General features: G+C 58.5%; 1 protein-coding gene across 3 annotated transcripts in view; it reads left to right on the plus strand.

Moving 5' to 3' along the window:
- PAG1 (phosphoprotein membrane anchor with glycosphingolipid microdomains 1) overlaps nt 1–18,999 on the plus strand; it is a 78,666-nt gene that overhangs the window by 49,827 nt on the left and 9,840 nt on the right. For 2 of the 3 annotated variants that reach the window (XM_036233257.1, XM_016151492.2), the window contains 5 exons: nt 10,071–10,270; nt 11,398–11,449; nt 13,206–13,302; nt 14,827–15,419; nt 17,202–17,261. In XM_036233257.1, coding sequence (XP_036089150.1) covers nt 10,146–10,270; nt 11,398–11,449; nt 13,206–13,302; nt 14,827–15,419; nt 17,202–17,261 — 927 coding nt within the window. In that variant the 5' untranslated portion in view covers nt 10,071–10,145. Of the gene's footprint in view, nt 1–2,255; nt 2,464–10,070; nt 10,271–11,397; nt 11,450–13,205; nt 13,303–14,826; nt 15,420–17,201; nt 17,262–18,999 lie in introns of all 3 variants that reach the window. The other variant, XM_036233256.1, reaches the window with a different exon arrangement.

An 18,999-nucleotide genomic window follows, 5' to 3' on the forward strand; every position in this document is an offset into this window, starting at 1 on the left:
GTCCCTGCCATCTCGCGGGCTAGTCTGGGTTTAGTCACGTAGAGCAGGGGTCCCCAGCCCTGGGTCTGCGGGCTGGTACCAGTCTGTGGCCTGTTAGGAACCGGGCTGCCCAGCGGGGGAGCAGCAGGCCAGCGAGCGAAGCTGCTCCCAGCGCCAGCATCACCGCCTCAGCTCCGCCTCGGATCATCAGGCCGGAAAGGTCGGGGACCGCGGACCCAGAAGGTCGGCAGGGGTCCAAGAGCCAGAGCGGCAGCATGCAAAGCTTGTGGCCACGGTTCAGAAGTGACGCTCTGTGGCTTCCACTGCAGTCCGGTGAAAAGTGAGTCACGAGGCCAGCCGAGACGTAAGGGTAGAGAACTAGACATTTCTTGCTGGGAGGACCCGTGAAGTCACATTGCAGAGAGTGAGAACACAGGGAAGGGAAGAATCGTGACCATTTCACACTCTTTACACCTACCCGTAGCGCACAACGATACTACGAGGAGTAAATTCAGTGTAACTTGACGCTTCCGGGTGAGATTCCAAGTTTAAAAGTACCTGGCAAATAAGTGGGCCTTCGATAAGTGGAAGCTAAATTCTTACACGTGCAAGAAGTCAGATTTTCAGCCAGATCTTTAATTGCCTGGTTGCGAAGGGCATGGGATGAGCCTGCGGGCGCCGGCCACGAAGGTCAAAGGCTACACACTCTTTCTCAGCTGCAGAAAGATCATGCACGTCGAGAAAAGTGCCTTCCCTGTGAGTGATGCGGGCTCCGGCACAGAAGTCAGGCGGCGTCACCGGCACAGAAGTCAGGCGGCGTCACCGGAGGAGGCTGACGAGTGACAGCGGCCAGGAGGCGTGTACACGGCCGTCCAGGAGAAAGACCCGCTTGAGCAGCAGAGACGGTGATGTGCAGTCCTGCAACCCCAGAAATGTCAAAGGGCTTTCGAGTGGGTCAAAATCCGTTTTTAAACCTGTGCAAAGAAGAAACCCCTTAATAAGTCTTTATTGATTTCTCTCACTAAGTATTTTCACCAAGGACAGCTGCGCCCCATAGGGTTCTAGACTGATCCGTAAATGGCTCTCGGAGCCCATAAATGGATTCAAGGGAGACTTGTTTGCCTGGCAGCTGGAATATCTCCAATCGGTGACGTGAACCAGGTCAGAAAAAATCTGTCATCTTTGAAATAAATAAAACATCGAAGGTGCTGCAAGAACGTGTAGAAACGTGGCAAGCGTTCATTGAGGCTGGCGTCTGCGTTCTGCGACTGGGGGACTATTAAGGTCCTCGAGGGGTCTCAGACGGTCGCTGGGCCGTGTCCCGACGGTACCCGAACCCTCACTTCCGGAAGCCCCGACGCCCCCAGAAGGCCGCGCGTGCCTCACGCTTAGCTGTCGAGCACTGCTCCCCCCTCGTCCTGCAGTCGCCTTTACGATTCCGGAAAGTCCTCGTGGTGGCGTGGCTCGGCGCGGCGGCTCCCGTCCTCAGCTCTGTGACTGTACCCCGCTCTGAGTGATGGGAGTGGGGTGGGCGGGTAGCTACCGGAACGCCGCCGGCCTTGGTTCCGTATTTGGTCAGCGATGGCACAGAGGCACTTGTGTTTTCGTGGCAGTTAGTTACATTGCACTTATGGTCACCACGTCACTAACGAGCCCGTGTATGTCGAATCCCGGAAATCCAGGTTATCAGAAGGAAAAAGGGGCTGTAGGTTAAAAGGTTCGGGACAGCCCAGCACACGCCGGTGTCGTGCCGATGATGCGTTTAAAGCCCGCCGGTCACACCTGCGATCGCCACCCTCCGTCGCGCTAAAACGCACGACTGCCGGCCCCTGTTTCCATGAAGACTTCGGTGCCCTCCCCGTGAAGAGGAAACGGCGCATCCCGAGCACCCCGCGTGGGTTTGCGCAGTCGTGTTCCCGGGGCCGTGTGAGAACGCTCCTCACCTGGCGCCGAGCAGGTGGCCGTAAGCGTCTGCAGACGCGACGTGTCTGTCCTGCGTGCCCGGGAGTGATGTGCGCCTCACGAGGCTCGTTGGCGAGGAGCGTGGTTTCTGTTGATGCTCACGGGCCATCTGGGGCTCGCTATTCTAAACGGGATGACTCTATTTATACCGCTGTCTTTAGGGGGATTCCATATTTTTTGACATTGGTTTGCCAAACTAGAAGTTGTGAACAGATTTCTGGACCCAGGATAAAAGGATTTTGCCCTTGCAGATCCCACAGATATCTTAAGTCACTCCAATTCTTCTTCTGCTTTTTTTTTTTCCCAATAAATAGAAATTAAATGCAAGTATGTTGAAGCAGATCTCAAAGACCTCTGGACATTCTAAGGTTTTTAATATCGTCTCTGTAAAGAATGTACAACGTAGCAGACACTTTCTATTAAGCACGTGTCTTGAGCGCTGTTGGGAACCCTGTTCACATGCAAGCCGTCCACAGAGTTCGTGAGCAGGGTCTGTTTCATCCTCCGGATTTCAGACGATTGGTAAGTCCTCGTTCTCGCACACGTCCGTGGTGTCTGATGCAAAACAGGAGCCGGGCCTGAGCTGAACCTCAGGGGACAGCACTTCGCGGCCAGGGAGAGGCGGGCGCTCTGGGCGCACCTGCTCCGCCGCGGGGCCGCCGCTGCGGTCTGCCCTTTCCGCTCCCCGACCCGCGGTGCGGTGACATTGTGATGGGCATGTGGACGGATGGTTATACCGGCTGCACACAGAAAGTGGGTCCTGCTCTTTCTCTCTTTACACAATAATCACAATAATCCCAACGTTATCAATACCACAGGACAATAGATACGGGCAGCAAGGTGTGCACGAACCTCGGAGCCTTGCAGGTGTGAGTTAACTGAGGCGGGCAGACAGAAGCCTGGATTGTTATTGGATCGTTTACGTGATAGAAGTAAAAACAGATAAATGAAGGCCTGTCGGTCACGGCGAGAGGCCTGATCAGTTCACGTTTACGTCCTGGGCGAGAAGGCTTCTCAGTTAGTGCGTCGCCCGACCCCGTGTGCCCTCTTTTCGTGACGCCGAGACCCCTCGGTGGGTTCAGGTGGCCTCACCCTGAGTCACGGGTCGCCTTCGGTCTCCGCCCTGCAGCGGGAACAGCCTCGGCCGGGCACCGCTGGGAAATACTTGTTGGTTCTGACTTGGCTTTGTGACCGTTGATGGCCTACTATGCGCGGGACACAGATGTGGGTCCCCGTAAATCTCTGTAAAAGTCTATTCGAAATCGAAGTATATTTTAAAGACATTTGAATCGATCATCTTTGAACATACCACTTCATCATTCCAGTCTTCCGTGAGTGCATGCTTACATACCGGACTTTGCTAAAACGGGGCCCACCGTCGTTTAGAACTTCATACCGTCATCATTGGAAGCAGGTAGTTCTGATACGGGTAACGAGTACAGTGTATCATCTGAATCTGGCGTAGCTCTAGCTAAGAGAAATAATCAGATATCAGCTGTACGTTCGAATACTTTATAGACATTGAGTTTTTAAACGATGCGGATTCTTCTTTAAGTGTATTTTGGAATAAAGTAAGTTTCTTTGACGTAGGGATGAGGCCAGAGACGGAATGAATGCTTGTCGGGTGCGTTTTCTGGGCAGGGACACCGAGCGGCTTGCATTTTGCAAGGCGCAGATGTGGCTGACTTTGATAGTGGTATCGAACGTGCTGTTCCGTGCCGAGTGGGCTGACAGCCACCGCGGGCATTCGGGAGCCTGGCAGAGCATGGCGTCGAGACGGCTCGAAGTGCTGGTCCGGACCATCCGGAACCACCGCAAAATAGTCGTGTCCAGCTGTTGGCTCCGTGTGTCGGTGGGAAGTGCCCTGGAGACGTGGCGGCTGCCTTGGGGCCATGCCTGTCGGCACCACGTGGCGATCGTGGAAGGGCAGGACGACCAGCGAGGGACGCTCCGCAGCCGTCGGAAGTGCATCGGCGAGAAGCGGCCACTTTTCGCATCAGAGCTCCCGTCCCAAGCCCGATGTGCGTGGGAATGGGCCACAGAAGGGACCCCAAAACCTTCCCGTGGCAGGCTGAGGGCCCTGCGCCAAATAAACCCAGTGTTCGCCCTCTGCCCCGATAACCCCGGCGGGAGCTGACTGTGCAGGTTCAGACCTCCAGGTCACGCTGCTTTCCACCGAGGAATTGAAAGCAACAGCCAGGGTTGCAGGATCCGCAAATGGAGAAGCGTTCTAGGCAGAAACCGAGAGCCAGCCAGGGGTCAGTGTGGTACGGGGCGCATCGCTTCCTCTGCAGAGCGGCTAGCCCTGAGGGTCGAATCACAGTCCCAGCATGCGCATGTCGCGTGGGGCACTGCAGGTTAAAACTGCGCCCGCGCGCACTCAGCCGTGACCTGCCGCCGTCAGTCGTTTCGACCTTAACGAATACGAGACGGTCTTCACAACTCGCCGAGGCTAAAAACAGATGCGTTCGCTCACTCCATCCCTGTAGACCGAGCGCCTGCTGCTGTCGTGGGAGTTGGGGTTACAGCTGCAGAGACAAGCCTGCCCGTGCCCCCCGAGCTTCTGTTCCAGAGGGCACCACCCGCCAGGGGCACAAAGGCCAGTAAATAAGATACTCGCAGATAGGGGTAACAGGGGAGGAAGAGGGGGTGCGGGGTCGAGGCCGAGCTGGAGAGGACGGGAGGGCCTCAGAGTGGTCCGTGGAAGCGTCTCTGAGGACGTGATGCTCGAACGGGTCAGGAAAAGTGGGAAGGGCTGGCTGCCTGAGGACCCGAAGGGGCACAGCCAGCATAAGGGTCGTGAGGACGAACTCAGCACGCTCGAGAGCCCGTGGCTTCGGAGGACCATGGCCAGGGAGGCCGGAGAAGCAGCTGGGGCCGGGGGCCGGGGCAGCTGGCCGGCCCGTGGGGTCCCTCAGCAAGTGTTCATCCAGCTGAGCGGAACAAAGTGTCCTGTGTCCATCTAAGCAATGCAGATCAGGCGAGATGCTTAAGTATAAGCGTTTTTATGCCTAAAGCATAAAAAAAAAAGTGTGGTCGTAATAGCGTATCGATTACCGGAGCTCCCCTTCCCTGAAAAACTGTGGATCGTGGATCATTTTGCAAGTCGGGGGACAGTGAATGTATGTCGGATCGGCTTTCACATCGACCCAAACACAGCGCTGCGTGAAAGCAGGTAACGGGCCGGGAAATTCTTTTTTGTATTCCCTGTTGAAATTTTTGTATTTGAAAATACTTTAAAATAACACCATTTTATTTAATCAATCATGTTTAGCCCTACAACTTTTAGGTTAGTATTTCAAGGGACGCAGAAGTCCGTGGACATAGTACGGCAGGCAATCGGAGAACATGGCCGAATATTCTGAGACTGAGCCTTTCTGTGGCGAGCTCAAACGCCGCCTTCTGCAACGGGCTCTGCGCGGGCTCCGTGCGGGCCCGGCTTCCGGGGCCTGGTTTCTGGGGCTCCCGCAGTGGACTCGCGTGGGAAGGAGAGCTGCGAACCCTGTCTGTCTCGTGCCGACCGTGCCGCCACGGCCCAGTCCTGGGAGAGCGGAAAAAAGTAGACCTTGCCAGTTGCGAGTTTAGAAATACGAGTGAGTCAGTCGTCCAGCCGAGTGAGTCTCAGCCTTAGCTGTTCGAGCTCTGGGGACAGATTTGCAAATCTCAAAGTCCAGACCCCATCCTGGCCCAATTAAGTCAATTTCCGAGGTTAAGCCTGGACATCGGCGTATCGTAAAAAGTTCCCCAAGCAGTTCTAATGTACAGCCAGGGTTGAAAACCCTGAGTTCAGTAATTCTCTATGAACTTTGGGTAAAGGTGGTCTGGTTTTTATCAGCTCGGTGCTTGGTTCTCATCTCATACCACCCGGATTCTTCCTCCATTATTTCCTTGGAGATCAGAACTCACGCTCCCAACGAGTAAATCAGCGGGAACGTCTTTTTTTCTCTTCCTTCCTTCATTTTTATTTCTTTCGCCCTTTGCATTTAAAAAAAAAAAATGTATCTTCCCCTAAAGTCTAATCTGAACATTAATAACTTTTAAAATCTATAAAGGAATAATCCATGGTAATTAAATGGAAAACTTCACGTATGTCATTTGAGCTTGCCTCAGAAATTAGAAATTAAGATCTGCTTCTAAGAAATATTGAGGTTGTTATAAAGACACTTATCTGAGACTGTTCAGACGTATGAAATCAAAAACTTGTAATTGGGGTTGGTGTAGAGAAAAGAAAGAAAGATCCAGACTACGGTAATTGCTATGATTTACAATAATTACAGCTTTGAGCTTCCAGCCCACCAAATGAGTAGGAAAGAGAAAAGGAAATATGATTTTTGTACGTACAGTTTAGTTGTTTTAAAAAAAAAAAAAAGACAGCAAACTAATTTAGCAGGATAATAAACCTCCTTCCAGGCAGTAAACTCTCTGAGTTTATCTCTCAGACACACGAAGCTTTTTATCCTGTACTAGACAAGGTCACGAATGGTTTTACCAAAAACTGCAGATAAACAGATCACGACGGTTTCTCGTATTAATGGTTCATGAAAGCCACCTTTCGCGACAGTCGTCAGTGGGTTCGGCTGCTTCCTAACATAGGCCCTGGCTCGTGGCGGTGTCAGCCACAATCCGGAGGGAATTGGGGGACACGCTGCAGCCTCCTGACAGCCACGCCCAGGAGTAAATTAGGGGAGAAGGGGTCAGGTCACAGCTCCAGTTAGAAAATACCGGAAGACTGGAATGCGCTGTCGGCCACGGGGGCTGAGCGGGGGGGGCTCGTGCACATGGGCCGCGTCCCCCGGAGCCCTCTGGAGTCCCCCAGGTTTCCAGGACCAAGAATCCGGGCGCTGTGTTCGTCCCAGACCTCAGACTCCGCCTCCAGACGGACTTGGCCTGTTCCTGAGTGGTTTGCTCATCTCCTGAATTCTCCCTCTCTCCCTTACCTTATAAGTTATTCACTAAACTTGTATTTTGAGAGGCGGCGTGGGAATCCACACGTTCTTCCCACAGAAGTATTCAGTAAACATATCTTGACTTGCAGCTCGTGTAGATGCTGAGACTGGGGTGGGAGGTGAGGCGGGTGCTCCCTGCCCCCAAGGACCTTTGCAGTGAGGTGGTGAGCAGAGCTGTAGGGCAGGAAGCCCACACACTGTTGGAAACACCCCGTTAAGACGCACCTCGGCAAAATGAAGCCTTTGCCTGCATTCCAACCCCTAGGAATCAATCACATCTCCCTCTCTAACCCTCACCCCCAGATTTACTGTCAAGAATGAACGACGAGACTCGAGAGTTGGTGTGCGGGTCAGACTCTGGGCCCGAGGCACTTGGCGGTCATTCCTCGCCGTCGGAGTCTCGACCCCCTGCCTTTCCCGAGGCAAACGCATAGCGGCAGTGTGGTGTGGCAAGCAGTAAGCCGCGCGGCCTCGGCGGCCTGGGGTCCGCGTGTTTTCGAGGACAAACGGCAGCCACACAGACCCCTTGCTCTCAGAAGGGCTGCCAGCCCCCTCTGGCTTCGGCAGCCGGCCTCGGTGACAGGCAGGTCAGCCCTGCGACGTCGGGCTCTCCGGGGTCCTTCCTCGCATGCTGCTCCAGGAAGAAGCGTCGAGACTCCGCTCCCCAGCGATGGCAGAGGAGGTGGATCTGCAGCGACCTGACAGGGCGGAGGCCGCCGGGCCTTCGGGGCGGACTGTCAACACGCGCTCCGTGGGCCCTGGTCACCTGAGTGCTGCGTAGCAGGCTCGCCTTTAACCCGGAGAGAAAGCTGCCTGCGTTTAAATACTTCAGCTTAGAATCCCGCTGGAGGCCGGAGGATTCTGCCGGCAGGTTCCTTCAGCCTCGGCCCGGGCCCCTGCCGACGAGGCCCGCCGGATGCGCGGGCGCCTCGCGGTACTGAGCTTGGCGGCTCTGTGGCTCAGCGTCCTTCTCCCACGAGGCCCCCACGCCTGGCGATGACCAGGAGGGAGGAACACCATGGGGCTGGGTCCTGGCCACTGGGTTTCGCCATCGGCGAGGTCACAGGGGAGATGCTTCCCATCGTGCTCGTTATGGGTCGGCTCTGGAGCTCGTCTTGCCGGCCACCCCAAATTGTCATTACCAAATTATCACTTAGGGAATTCCCCACGATCGGAGCCTCGCTGCGAACCAGCATTTGTTTGGCCAGTAGAACAAATCGCTGCCATTTGGGCTGCGCCTTTCATTAATTTCACCCAGTTTCTGTTTTCTTTCCTGTTGGAAGTGACTCGGGAGGCTGAGGGTCTGGGCGGATGAAGACAAAGTGCCAAGCACCCAGCACAAACCGCAATGAGCCCGGCGTTCGGGGCGAGAACAGCCCTGCACTGCCACCTGGTGGTGAAAAGTGCACCTGCCTTTAACGTAAAAGGCCGCGGGGTTTCCTGCCGATGGCTCCTGTCATCGATGGAAATCAGGAAACGAATGGACATGAAAGGAGGAGAGAGGTGACGGAGCAAAATAACGTCATCCAAAGCATTGTCCGAAATACTCATTCGGACGAGGTAGTGTAAGGGTCGCCAACGGAAGTCCTATAACCCGGAGCACTGACCTCTCTCGGGGCCCAAGGGCGACTTCCCACCTGTCGCCTGAAATTATGTAGCATCAGGGTCGGGGGCGTGCCCTGCTCCTCCTCCCCACGCGGGTCTGATCTCTGATCGGCCGCCCCCTGCGGACGGGGCGGGTGTGGGGGGGACGTGTACGGAGCGCCGGGGTGCAGAGCGGCCGGGGTGCGGAGCGCCGGGGTGCCACACCCCAGCCCCGCCGGCGCGTGCGTCTCCGGCTCTCGGCCGCTGGCGCTGCGAGCCGACGTCTCAGGCCCTGGCGCCTGGTTCGTTGACCTTGTCGTGTGTACAAACGAGGGGGCGACGGACAAACAAGTGTCGGCGCGACGGAGGTCGTCGGTTCGCGCCCCTAAAACGCATTATGCTTTGGACCCAGACGCGGACCTTTGCCCTAGGTCGCCGTGACCCGGGCCTGCTCGAACGCACTTCGGTAACTTGCGGGGTGCCGGTGTGCGGTCCGAAGTTCGAAGCGCCCTGTGCGTCGTGGCAGCGACCCCTGAGAGAGCGCGGGGACTCTGGGGGGGGTCGCAGCGGTCGGGGGGCTGTAATTCCCGCCCGTCCCTGTGCGCTCACGTTTGTCCCCCAGCCGAGCGCTGGCTCGACGGCGACACCCAGTGGTGGTGGCGGGTGCTACAGCTCTCCCCGCGGAACCGGGAAGATGGAAGAAGCATCCGCGGTCTTTTCCAAGGAAAAGGTGTTTCCAGTTGCGATTCGTTAGCACGAGACAAAAATGTTTAGCCGCGCACCTGATTTGTGAAACTCGAGATTCACTTAAAGGCTGTTCTTTGTAAGGTAGAATGTCCTAGAACCGAGCGAAGCAAATGTCCTTTAAACAAGGCCCCTTTGATGGCAGACAGTCGTTCACTTCATATGCTACTCTAGTTTTCAAAATCCATAACTTAAAATAGTCGGAAAAACCCGTCCGAGCGCGCGCATTTAGCAGCAGTGTGGCCGGAGGGGGAGGAGGGTCCCCGGGGGTGGACGCCACGGAGGCCCGACGCAGACTGTCACCCTGCCCCTCAGCACCTGTGACGCCGTGGGGACTTCCTCGGGGTCTCGCCGCCCACGTCCCTGTGGTCACGGGGCGCGCTTGCCGCCGTCGGTGGGTCTGAGACGCGCCTGCCCAGGGCTCGCACACGTGCAGTGGGAGCCGGACCCGCAGGTGGACAGCCTCGTCCCTGGGACAGACCCCTGTCTGCGAGGCGGATCCAAGGGCCTGCGAGTCCCTGGCTCGCGCCCCCCTCAAACCCTGAGGCTCAGCAGGTTCGGGGAGCTAGGGAGGCCCGTGGGGAGATGCCGACTGCACTCTGTGGAAGCCCCAATAAACGTCCACACTGCTCTGGGGCGGGGGGAAGAATCCACGTGAGCATTTGTTTATTTATTTGCCAGGGAGTGCCTGGAGTCTTAGTTTATTTAAAATTATCAAGAATCTATCCCGTGAAGGGTCAGAGGTCCGGTGGAGCCCGGAGCATGCCTGCCCGACCGCAAAGCCTGCCCCCCGACAGGATACCTGGGCACGCTGGCACAGGCCGCGGCGTCTCAGGCAGGTTGGTCTCTCCGCAGGAGGACGCGGCCCCGGCCCCCATGCCACCAGCTCTGCAGGACTGACGCCCGGCGGTGCCACCGCCTGCTCCCGCCATGGGCCCCTCGGGGAGCGCGCTGGCCGGCGGACATGCGCAGATCGTCCTGTGGGGGAGTCTGGCGGCCGTGGCCACTTGCTTGCTCGTCGCCTTCCTCATCTTTCTGTGCTCCGGCTGTGACAGGTGAGAGCCAGCCCCCTGCGGGCCCTCCAGGCACTCCCGTCCCACGCGGGACACCCCCCTCCCACGCAGGACCCCCCCCCCCACACACACACACACACAGCCATCCTCAGACACCTGCGGGCCGGGTCAGCCAGCTTCTCTGGGCCAGGGGTCCTAGGTCTGTTCTCGTCGCTGAGCGAAACCCATACTTCCTTCTGCTGGGGTGCCACACCCCAAACTCTTCCCAGTAACCTCAGAAGAGAACAAGTGTCATTTAAGGCCCTGGATCAGGCCAACAGAATACATTAGATCAAAGACTACTTTTCTTAAAGAAAAAGTCTGGATATGCATCCTACCCTAAAGTCTCTGCCCAGAGGGGGAAAGCCAGACTCCCCGAACGCAGGCACCGCCTACTTCTGCGCAAGTGGACCCGGGCCTGGCCGGAAGGTGCAGCTGAGGCCAGCAGAGGCCAGCGGAGGCTCTGCCCCGGGCTGGGCGCGCCCGCCGCTGCAGTTTCTGATGCCCCCACGAGGTGGCGCTGTTGCCCCACAGTCCGCGGGAGACGCGCTCCCTACTGGAGGCTTTCTTTAGAGCCTACTGAATAAAAATAAATTCTATTTTTACTCCGCGGACTTTTCCATAGACTGGAAGTACATATGACTCATCCCGAGAGCATGCACCCTTCCCGACGTGCCAACATTTGTGTTTTGTTTCATTAATTTCTCAGTCCCATTGCAGCGTGTGACTGCAAAAACTCCAAATTAAGCAAAGTGTTGTCTGGATTTTCTTTAAAAAAAAAAATAATAAATAATAATAATAATAATAATAATAATAAAAGGCACCATTCCTCCCAATATTCTAGATATGACTCTTCTCTACACAGGTTCCTGCCTCAGTCTTGTTGAGAACCTGTAATTACTACTCCTGATGGAACGGGAAAGCTAGCCACCGGCCCCCCCACCCCCCCCACCACCACCCCAGCCCCTGGGACCAGTAACTAACTGTCCAGCGTTTGCTTCCGTGGCACAACGAACCTGGTTCTTAAGAGAGGTGTCAATCCTGGCAAACATGAGCTCAGGAGAGGGGAGTGCGTGTTTGGTGTCCCACGGCTCATCTGACCTCACGTGACGTTTTATTGTCCGTTTCAGAGAGAAGAAGCCAAGACAGCACAGCGGGGACCACGAGAACCTGATGAACGTGGTGAGTGTGTGTGTGTGTGCGCGCGCGTGCACGTGTGTGTGCACGTGTGCGTGTGTGTGCACGTGTCCGTATCTCTGTGTGTGCACGTGTGTGCATGTGCCCGTGTGTCCGTATCTGTGTGTGTGCGCGCGTGCACGTGTGTGTGCGTGTGTGTACGCGTGTGTGTGCCCGTGGCCGTGTGTCTGTGTGCACGTGCACGTGTGTCCATATCTGTGTGTCATGTATGTGTGCATGTGCACGTGTGTCTACACGCCTGTGCACACGTCCATGCGTGTGCACGTGCAAACACTGGGCCGTGATCCAAGCGAGTTCCTACAAGCTTGCGACTTCCTTCAGGAAAGGGTCAGCCACAGGCCCCTGGCTGCTGGGCCGGGTCCTTCCTGGGGGCGGAACGGCTGAGGCTGGAGGGCGGCGCCATGGGCAGGGCTCGCAGGAGCCCGGGCCTGCAGCAGGCTGTGTCTTCCGACCCTGTGCAGCTCCTGCTGGGCGTGTCCGGGTGCGTGGGTTTGTCCGCGAGGCCTGAGGACCGCCCGCGGGCGGCTGGCGCCAGCGCTGTCGGGCAGCTCTGCGGGTGGCGAGTCCGAGACCCGGAGCCGGCGCGGCTGCACCGGAGCCTCGGCGGCCGCTGTGCCCGGCCGCTCCCCGGCGCCTGGGGTTTTGCCGGCCACCTGTGCGCTCCCGGGTCCCTCCTGGGACACGGTCTGTCTGTCCAGGCTTCCCTTCTTGTAAGGACTGTAGAATGACCTCATCTAGCTGCGTTCATCTGCAATGACCCTGTTATAAAGTCACACCCTATGGTGTCGGGGACTCGGCCTTTGACGTAGGACTTCGGGGACCCGTAACCGCTGGCCGTCGGGCTCATGGCAGCCTGGGATGCCCAGCTCACTGCCAGTGCCCGGCCTCGCTGCGTTTTCCTCGGTCCTCAGTGTCTTCCAGCCGCTGACGGGCCCGAGGGTGTCTCCCGCCCACCCCGACTCTGAGGAGCAGCCTGATCCCACCCTGGCGTCCTGGCCCCCCTCGTTCTCTCCGCTCAGGTTCACGCCCTTGGCTGCCCTTGACCGGCTTCACCATCCAGCCTGAGCCCCCTGCGGGGCCCAAACCAGGATGCTCCGGCCCCTGGCAGGTCCCGTTACCGGTGGCTCAGGCCACCTCACCGGACTAGTTGGCTATTTCACGGAATGCGCGAACTTCCGACTTGCCGACCACACATAGCGACGGCTCAGCCGCCCACGTTAGTCCACGTGACTCCTACAGGCCCACTCGCTGCCCGGAAGAAACGCCCCCAAGTGCCCCGAATTCGTGAGCAGAGGAGAGGTTTGCGCCTGCTTTCCCGCACCGGGCCGCTCTGTGCGCCCTGACGCAGGGACTCGCCGGTCATGAAACGGTCCCCGAGATCAGTCACGTGACCTGCCGTGGCCGGAACGGAGTCTCCGCCCTGCAGCGGACAAGGGCGACGCCCTCCCGTGTGTGTCACGGCGTAGCGCACGTGGGGCCCAGGGACGAGGCTGCCGCTCACGGGGCCGGCTCAGACCCCCCCCCAGGGCGGCCGGCGCGACACAGCGCCCACGAGCCCCCCGTGGCAGCCCAGCACCTGGCATGCGCCCGGGCCCACTCGCAGCCCCGTTCGGTTTCGTTTCGCCTGAGTCCGGGCCGTGTGGCGGGCGGGGCCCTGTCGCCGCCGCCTCGGTGTTCGGGGCGGGGTGCGGGCGCTCCCCGCGCCAGCCGCGCGGCTCACCGCGGTGCCCTTGCCTTGCAGCCTTCGGACAAGGAGGTGTTCAGCCGATCGGTCACAAGCCTGGCCACAGACGCCCCTGCCAGCAGCGAGCAGAACGGGCTGCTCACCAACGGCGACAGTAAGTCCCTCGGACCCGCGAGCATCCCACGCGGGCCTCCCACGCCGGCCTCCGTGCCCCGGAGAGGGTCTGCTGGCCACCGCCTAGCGTAAGACCGAGCGCGGGGCCCTTGCTCCCTCTGCCCCTGCGGTGGGCGGGCCGCGCCTGCCACACTCAGCCGGACACGTGCCGAGCCCGCGTGGCCCGCGCGGGTCTGCGTTTGCACTGCGTCCACGCAGCAGACGCACCCCGCGGCGCAAACCGCACCTCCCAGGGCGCAGAGCGCGGTCCCCTAAGGCCCGCGGCTGTCCCCTCGCCCCACTAACCGATCAGGAGCCCGTGGGGCACCCGGTATTGACCCCGAGCCTCCGGCCCCGGGGCCTGTGCGCTGCCTGCCGGGCACGCGCGTCTAGAGCCGGAGGGCAGTTAGTACTCGGAACACCAGGGAGTGTGGAGTCAAAGCGTGGGGTCCACCGTCACTTCCCGGGGTCACCCCTTAGGGTCACTGTGTGTAACCCCCAGAGAGAGACAGTCCTTTATCCCGACGGGAGGGGAGCGGTGCACGCACTCGTTCGATTTTTCAGGCGTGAACGCACAGTGATGCCCGCCGTGTGCCAGACACCGCTGGGCCCCAGGGGTCCCGCCGAGTCCAGCCTAGTCAGGAAAAAAAAAAGTGAGCTGAAAAATTATAACTTAGAAACACATATGTGTAGACTCCTTAGGACGTGAGCAGCACAGCACATAAGCACACGCGGTGTGAGCGTGTGCGCGCGTGTGCTGCTGCGAACCCGCACCCACGCGCGCATTCGCGCCGAGATGTCCGTCCACGCACACGCCTGTGGGTGAGGGGCGCGCCCTGCGTGCTCTGCGGGTGTCGGGCTCCTGGCCCGGCCGCCCAGCGCGCAGGGGCCTCGCAGGGCGCCACTCGCACGGACCCTTCACGGCACTCGAAGGACGTCCCTTTGGGGTTTTCTAATTTGAGGTACGGATGGGGGGTGGGGAGGGCCAGGCGTGCAGGACCCCGGTTTCGGGCACGTTGTTGCCCCCTCATTTCGTCTGTCACACAAAAGGGACCCTTGCAAGGGGATGGCCACCGACCAGTCCCTCCCAAGAGGAGGCGGCCCCGCGCCACGCCCCCTTGCCGTGCCCGGCCCCCCACGGTCGTCCCCTGCAGAGTCCTGTCACGGGTGACAAGGAGTGAAAGGGACCGCAAACGAACCTGTGGCCGGGACAACGTGGCGTCGCCCTGCAGAGGGGTGTCCGGCGGCTTTAGTCCCGGCCACGATCGCAGCGTCCATGGCGTGCAGCCCAGAGCAGGGGCGCGGCCGGCCCGGCCCGTGCCGCCGCCCCCGCCCGCCCCCCGCCCCCCACCCCCCGCCCCCCGCGACGCCGGCTCCCCACTTGCACCTTCTGCCGCCCCCCGCCCCCCGCCCCCCGCGACGCCAGCTCCCCACTTCCACCCTCTGCCGCCCGCCCCCCACCCCCCGCCCCCCGTGACCGCCGTCCCCGGAGCCGGCTCCCCACTTCCATCCTCTGCCGCCGCAGTTCTCTCGGAGGACAGCGCCACGACCTGCGCGCAGCACTACGAGGAGGTGCAGACGTCGGCGGCGGACCTGCTGGACGCGCAGGAGGGCGCGGGGAGGCCCCGGTGCCCCCAGAGCCGGGAGCTGCCCCGGATCCCCGCGGACAGCGGGCCCGGCGCGGCCGCGGAGCGGGGCGCGGCGGGGCTGGAGGGGCCCTACGAGGTGCTGAAGGACAGCGCGTCGCAGGAGACCGTGGTGGACGACTGCCTGTACGAGACGGTCAAGGAGGTCAAGGAGGTCAAGGAGGCGCCCGCGCCCCTCGGCGGCGGCCCCGCCGGCCGGCCGAAGCCCGCGCCCGCCGGGAGGGCGCCCCCCGCGCCCCGGGCCCCGGACGCAGCCGACGTCGCCGAGTACGCCTCCGTGGACAGGAACAAGAAGTGCCGGCAGAGCGCCGACGCGGAGAGCGTCCCCCGAAACCCAGGGGACCCCGAAGAGGAGGCTCCGCCCCCCATCCCTGTTAAACTTCTGGACGAGAACGAGAACCTTCAGGACGAGGAGGAGAGAAAGGCTGGGGAGGGCTGCGCCCCCGGCGGGCCCGCCCCCGACGCCAGCAAGGTGGGCGCGCGGCGTGGGTGGGCACGCGGCGTGGGTGGGCGCGCGGCGTGGCGTGTGGCGGTGGCTACATAGCGCTCGCTCATCCCGGGGCTCTGCAGGCACTGGCTCGGGGACACACACACGGCCTGGTCCGGTGCGGGTGGACACCGGGTCAGGGCGGGCTGTCCGACCTCCCTGCTCCGAGCACAAACGACCGGAAGCTCGTGCGCATAGACACGTCTCTCTGGGGCCCTGCCGGGATGACTCGGGGTCTACACCACGTCAGACCCGGCGGAGGGTCGTCTTCTGCCTTCGGAAGACTGGGAATTACAGAGAGAGGGGAGTCTGGCCCACTCATTTTAGCCTCTTCCGCTTACTGCGGGGAGGTGCTTACCTTCCCGGGGTCACAGAGGTCAAAGCCTAGGACCACACACGGGGGACCCACCGACCCCCAGGTGCCACTGTGTCTGATCACGTTATACTTTTATCTAAATCAAGTAAGAGGTTTGAGTCGGCGACAATATCTGGACAAAAACCTGCCCCACTTAGGTTTAGGTCCCTGAACCTCTCGGGGCGTCCGGTGACTCGATCCCGAGCCCGGCGAGCCAGACGCCCACGGCTGCAGTTGTCCCCGGTCCCTCGGGCCTTCGCCAGGCTCAGGCTGCTTTAGGCCGTGGGCTTCTAATTTCCGTCCTCTGCACAGAGGAAAGCGAGGTTCTCTTCTCAGGCTGTGGTAGGAAGGCCAAGTAGTAGGGGTTAGTCAGCCTTGAAAACACGTCTGGAGTTCATGGTCAAAAGGTGAGCCCAACTGATCCTTTAGGCTACAGCAAGTAAGTGGTTCTTTGCAGAGCTCTCTGGGGCATTTCGGCTTCTTGTATTATCCACGAGATCAGCTGTCGAAAGCCCCCGAGAAAGCGTTGATGAACGCGGCGGTCAGACGCAGAAACGCAGCCTAAGTTTTGGCCCTGCGTGTAACCAAAGAGAGTAAACCGCGCGTGAAGTTTATGCTGCCCGAAGCGGTTCGGGCATCTTCACGTGAGGGCTGGGCTGAGCCGACTCCGGAGTTTAAGCTCGACGGAGCAGAACGGAAAGACGCCGAGGAGAAGCGGGCGTTGGAACGGGTGGTCAGATGGCCGGAGGGCCGTGGGCCTCGGGCTCCCGCAGGCCTGAGCTTGCGGGATGCGAGACTCGGGTGGTTTAGACGCGAGAAAGACCGGGACGAGTCGTGAGGCCGGGCGGGGGCCCGGGCACTGCGGGAGGTCACGGACCTGAAGGGCCAGGGGTGAAAGCTGCACGTTTGCTGAAATCGGGAAGGATTTAATCTAGACGGGAGAGAGCGAGTGAACCGGGAGCCCGAATCGAGAGATGAGGCAGGGAGCAGGCCGCCAGCGTGAGCCGATGCCTCCGTTAGTGCGCGACATAGACTCTCTATGGATTTGCACGCGCTGTACACATACAAATCCAGGCATTCGATAAAGGAACGTGATTTCCTTTTTAGTACCGATCCTTCACTGGTGATCGATCTATCCGTGACAATTAGGAAGTCTCATAATGTTGGCATATTTGTACCTAAAGATTCGAATACCAAAATGGAAGACATTTCTCTACTGGGTATCCAAAAATACCACATAATAGGGTTTTTGTTTCTTCGTTCCCTCCTCCGGTTCTTTGCATCTTTGTAGAAAATAATTTGTTTCCCTAAAATTCATTTGAAAACATTTTCATAAATGCGTCAGAACATACACAAGAAAGAGGTCGGGTTTTGACGGCACGCCACCCTGTCTCCATGTGTCTTTCTCACAGAGATTGAGCTCGCTGTCCTACAAGCCCCGGCACGAAGACCCGACTCTCACAGAAGAGGAGGTGAGTCTTGTCCCCGTAGATAACCACAGAGCTCCTGGAATAAACGCACTGTCAGGTGACCTTTCGCCCGAAAAGGCTCAAGCGCCCTGTGAAACTCGTGTCCGGAGCTCGGGGTCTGGGGATGTTGGCTTCGTGACAGGCTCAGAGAGAGTGGACAGGTCAGCTAAGCAAAGGAAACCGAGCAGGACAGAAGGATCGGACAAAAGTGAAAGTCAGGAGCCGGGTCCCTTCCACTCGGTCTCTGCCATTGCCCCGTCCCCCTCCGCACGGTGGGGACCGGCAGCACCCCCCTGCCAGGCCCGGGCAGCTGCTCTACGTTCCCCCCGCGTTTCCACGCGGTGCAGGGCCGACCCCCGCTGGGGCTGAGGAAATAGGGCCTGCGAGAGATCTGGAGAGTAATCCTATTTAAGATAAATCCAGACCATGTAAAATTTTAAATTACTTTTCTTCTGATCTTACATTTGTTTGTGGCTTTCGAAAATAGGACCTAGTTATGCTGATGAATTTTCAGCATAGAATAAAGAATGGCGATTCACAGATATTCATTTTAGGAAAAAGATTTATGTTTCTACATTTATTTTTCCAGTCACATAATATGTTGGGTGATCCAGCCTGAAACAGAGACCCGAGTTTTAAGTACTATTAACTCAGTTTAACAGAATCACGAGGAAAGGGGAGATTCTCAAAAGAAGAGCAAGGGGCGGGAAAAAAGATGAATTTATGAGAACATAACACAATTCACAGACTGAGTGATAAAGATGAAAGATTTTAAAGAGAAAAATTGCAAAGCTCAATAGCGGGGGGGCTTGGAGAGAAACCTGTACACAAAAGAGAAACTGTGGTCATAAGAGACGAATATTCCAAAGAAATATTAGAGGACTTCAGAAACTTTTCTGACCATTAAAATTTACAGTGACATCCTCTGTAAGTTAGGTTTATGCCTAGAGATAATATTAAGCTGCAAATTAATGAAAGAGCTTGTTATTTAAAAAAAAAAAGAAAAGGCTGGGAAGACCAGAGCCCCACTTACGACCAGTGGGGGGTAACGTCCGGGGTCGGGGCGAGGACGTCGGAGGGAACCAGGCGTAGCCGTGGGCAGCCAGCTCTCGCCCGTGAGGTCCCGGCGAAGGGGTGCTCGCCCTCCAGACGATACCCCGAAGGCGAGGCTGGAAATCGGTTCCCACCACGGTCCTCCGTGACCCGCCGCTCCACGTTTGAGGCTTGGATAAAATTTTATGGCTAAAAAGTTCCATGCGCACCTCACTGCGAGATGCAGAGGGTTATTTTTATTCTTCCTAGATTCACAGAAATGATCATTCTTCGTTCTGAGAATCATTTTCCCATTAAAACCTCTCTAGTGAGAATGTTAGTTTAATATTCGGCAGAACGGTCATGTGGCCAGAGCTTCCCACACTAGACCTTCGGATTGTCACTGGCCACAGGGAGCCACCACCAGCCTGCAGTGACCCGTCCCCATGCAGGCGACTGGCCAGCATGAGGCAGGCTGGTCCTAAGCCCGTGAGGCTGGCTGGGACTCCCCGCATAGCGTGCGGGATGTGGGGGAGCAGGAGAGCCTTCCTCCGCCCCCCACCAGGCGTCTGCAGGGCGGCGTGTTCACGTATCTCCTGGGTATTGGGGAAAATCAGTCACTATGGCAAAGAAAAGTGTAGGTAAGGAAGGATATTTTTAGTTTTTTCCAGCCACAGTTTTAACCATAAATGACATGCCCAAGTAATCC

Source organism: Rousettus aegyptiacus, unplaced genomic scaffold (assembly GCF_014176215.1).
Source record: "Rousettus aegyptiacus isolate mRouAeg1 unplaced genomic scaffold, mRouAeg1.p scaffold_m13_p_15, whole genome shotgun sequence".
Classification (NCBI taxonomy): domain Eukaryota; kingdom Metazoa; phylum Chordata; class Mammalia; order Chiroptera; family Pteropodidae; genus Rousettus; species Rousettus aegyptiacus.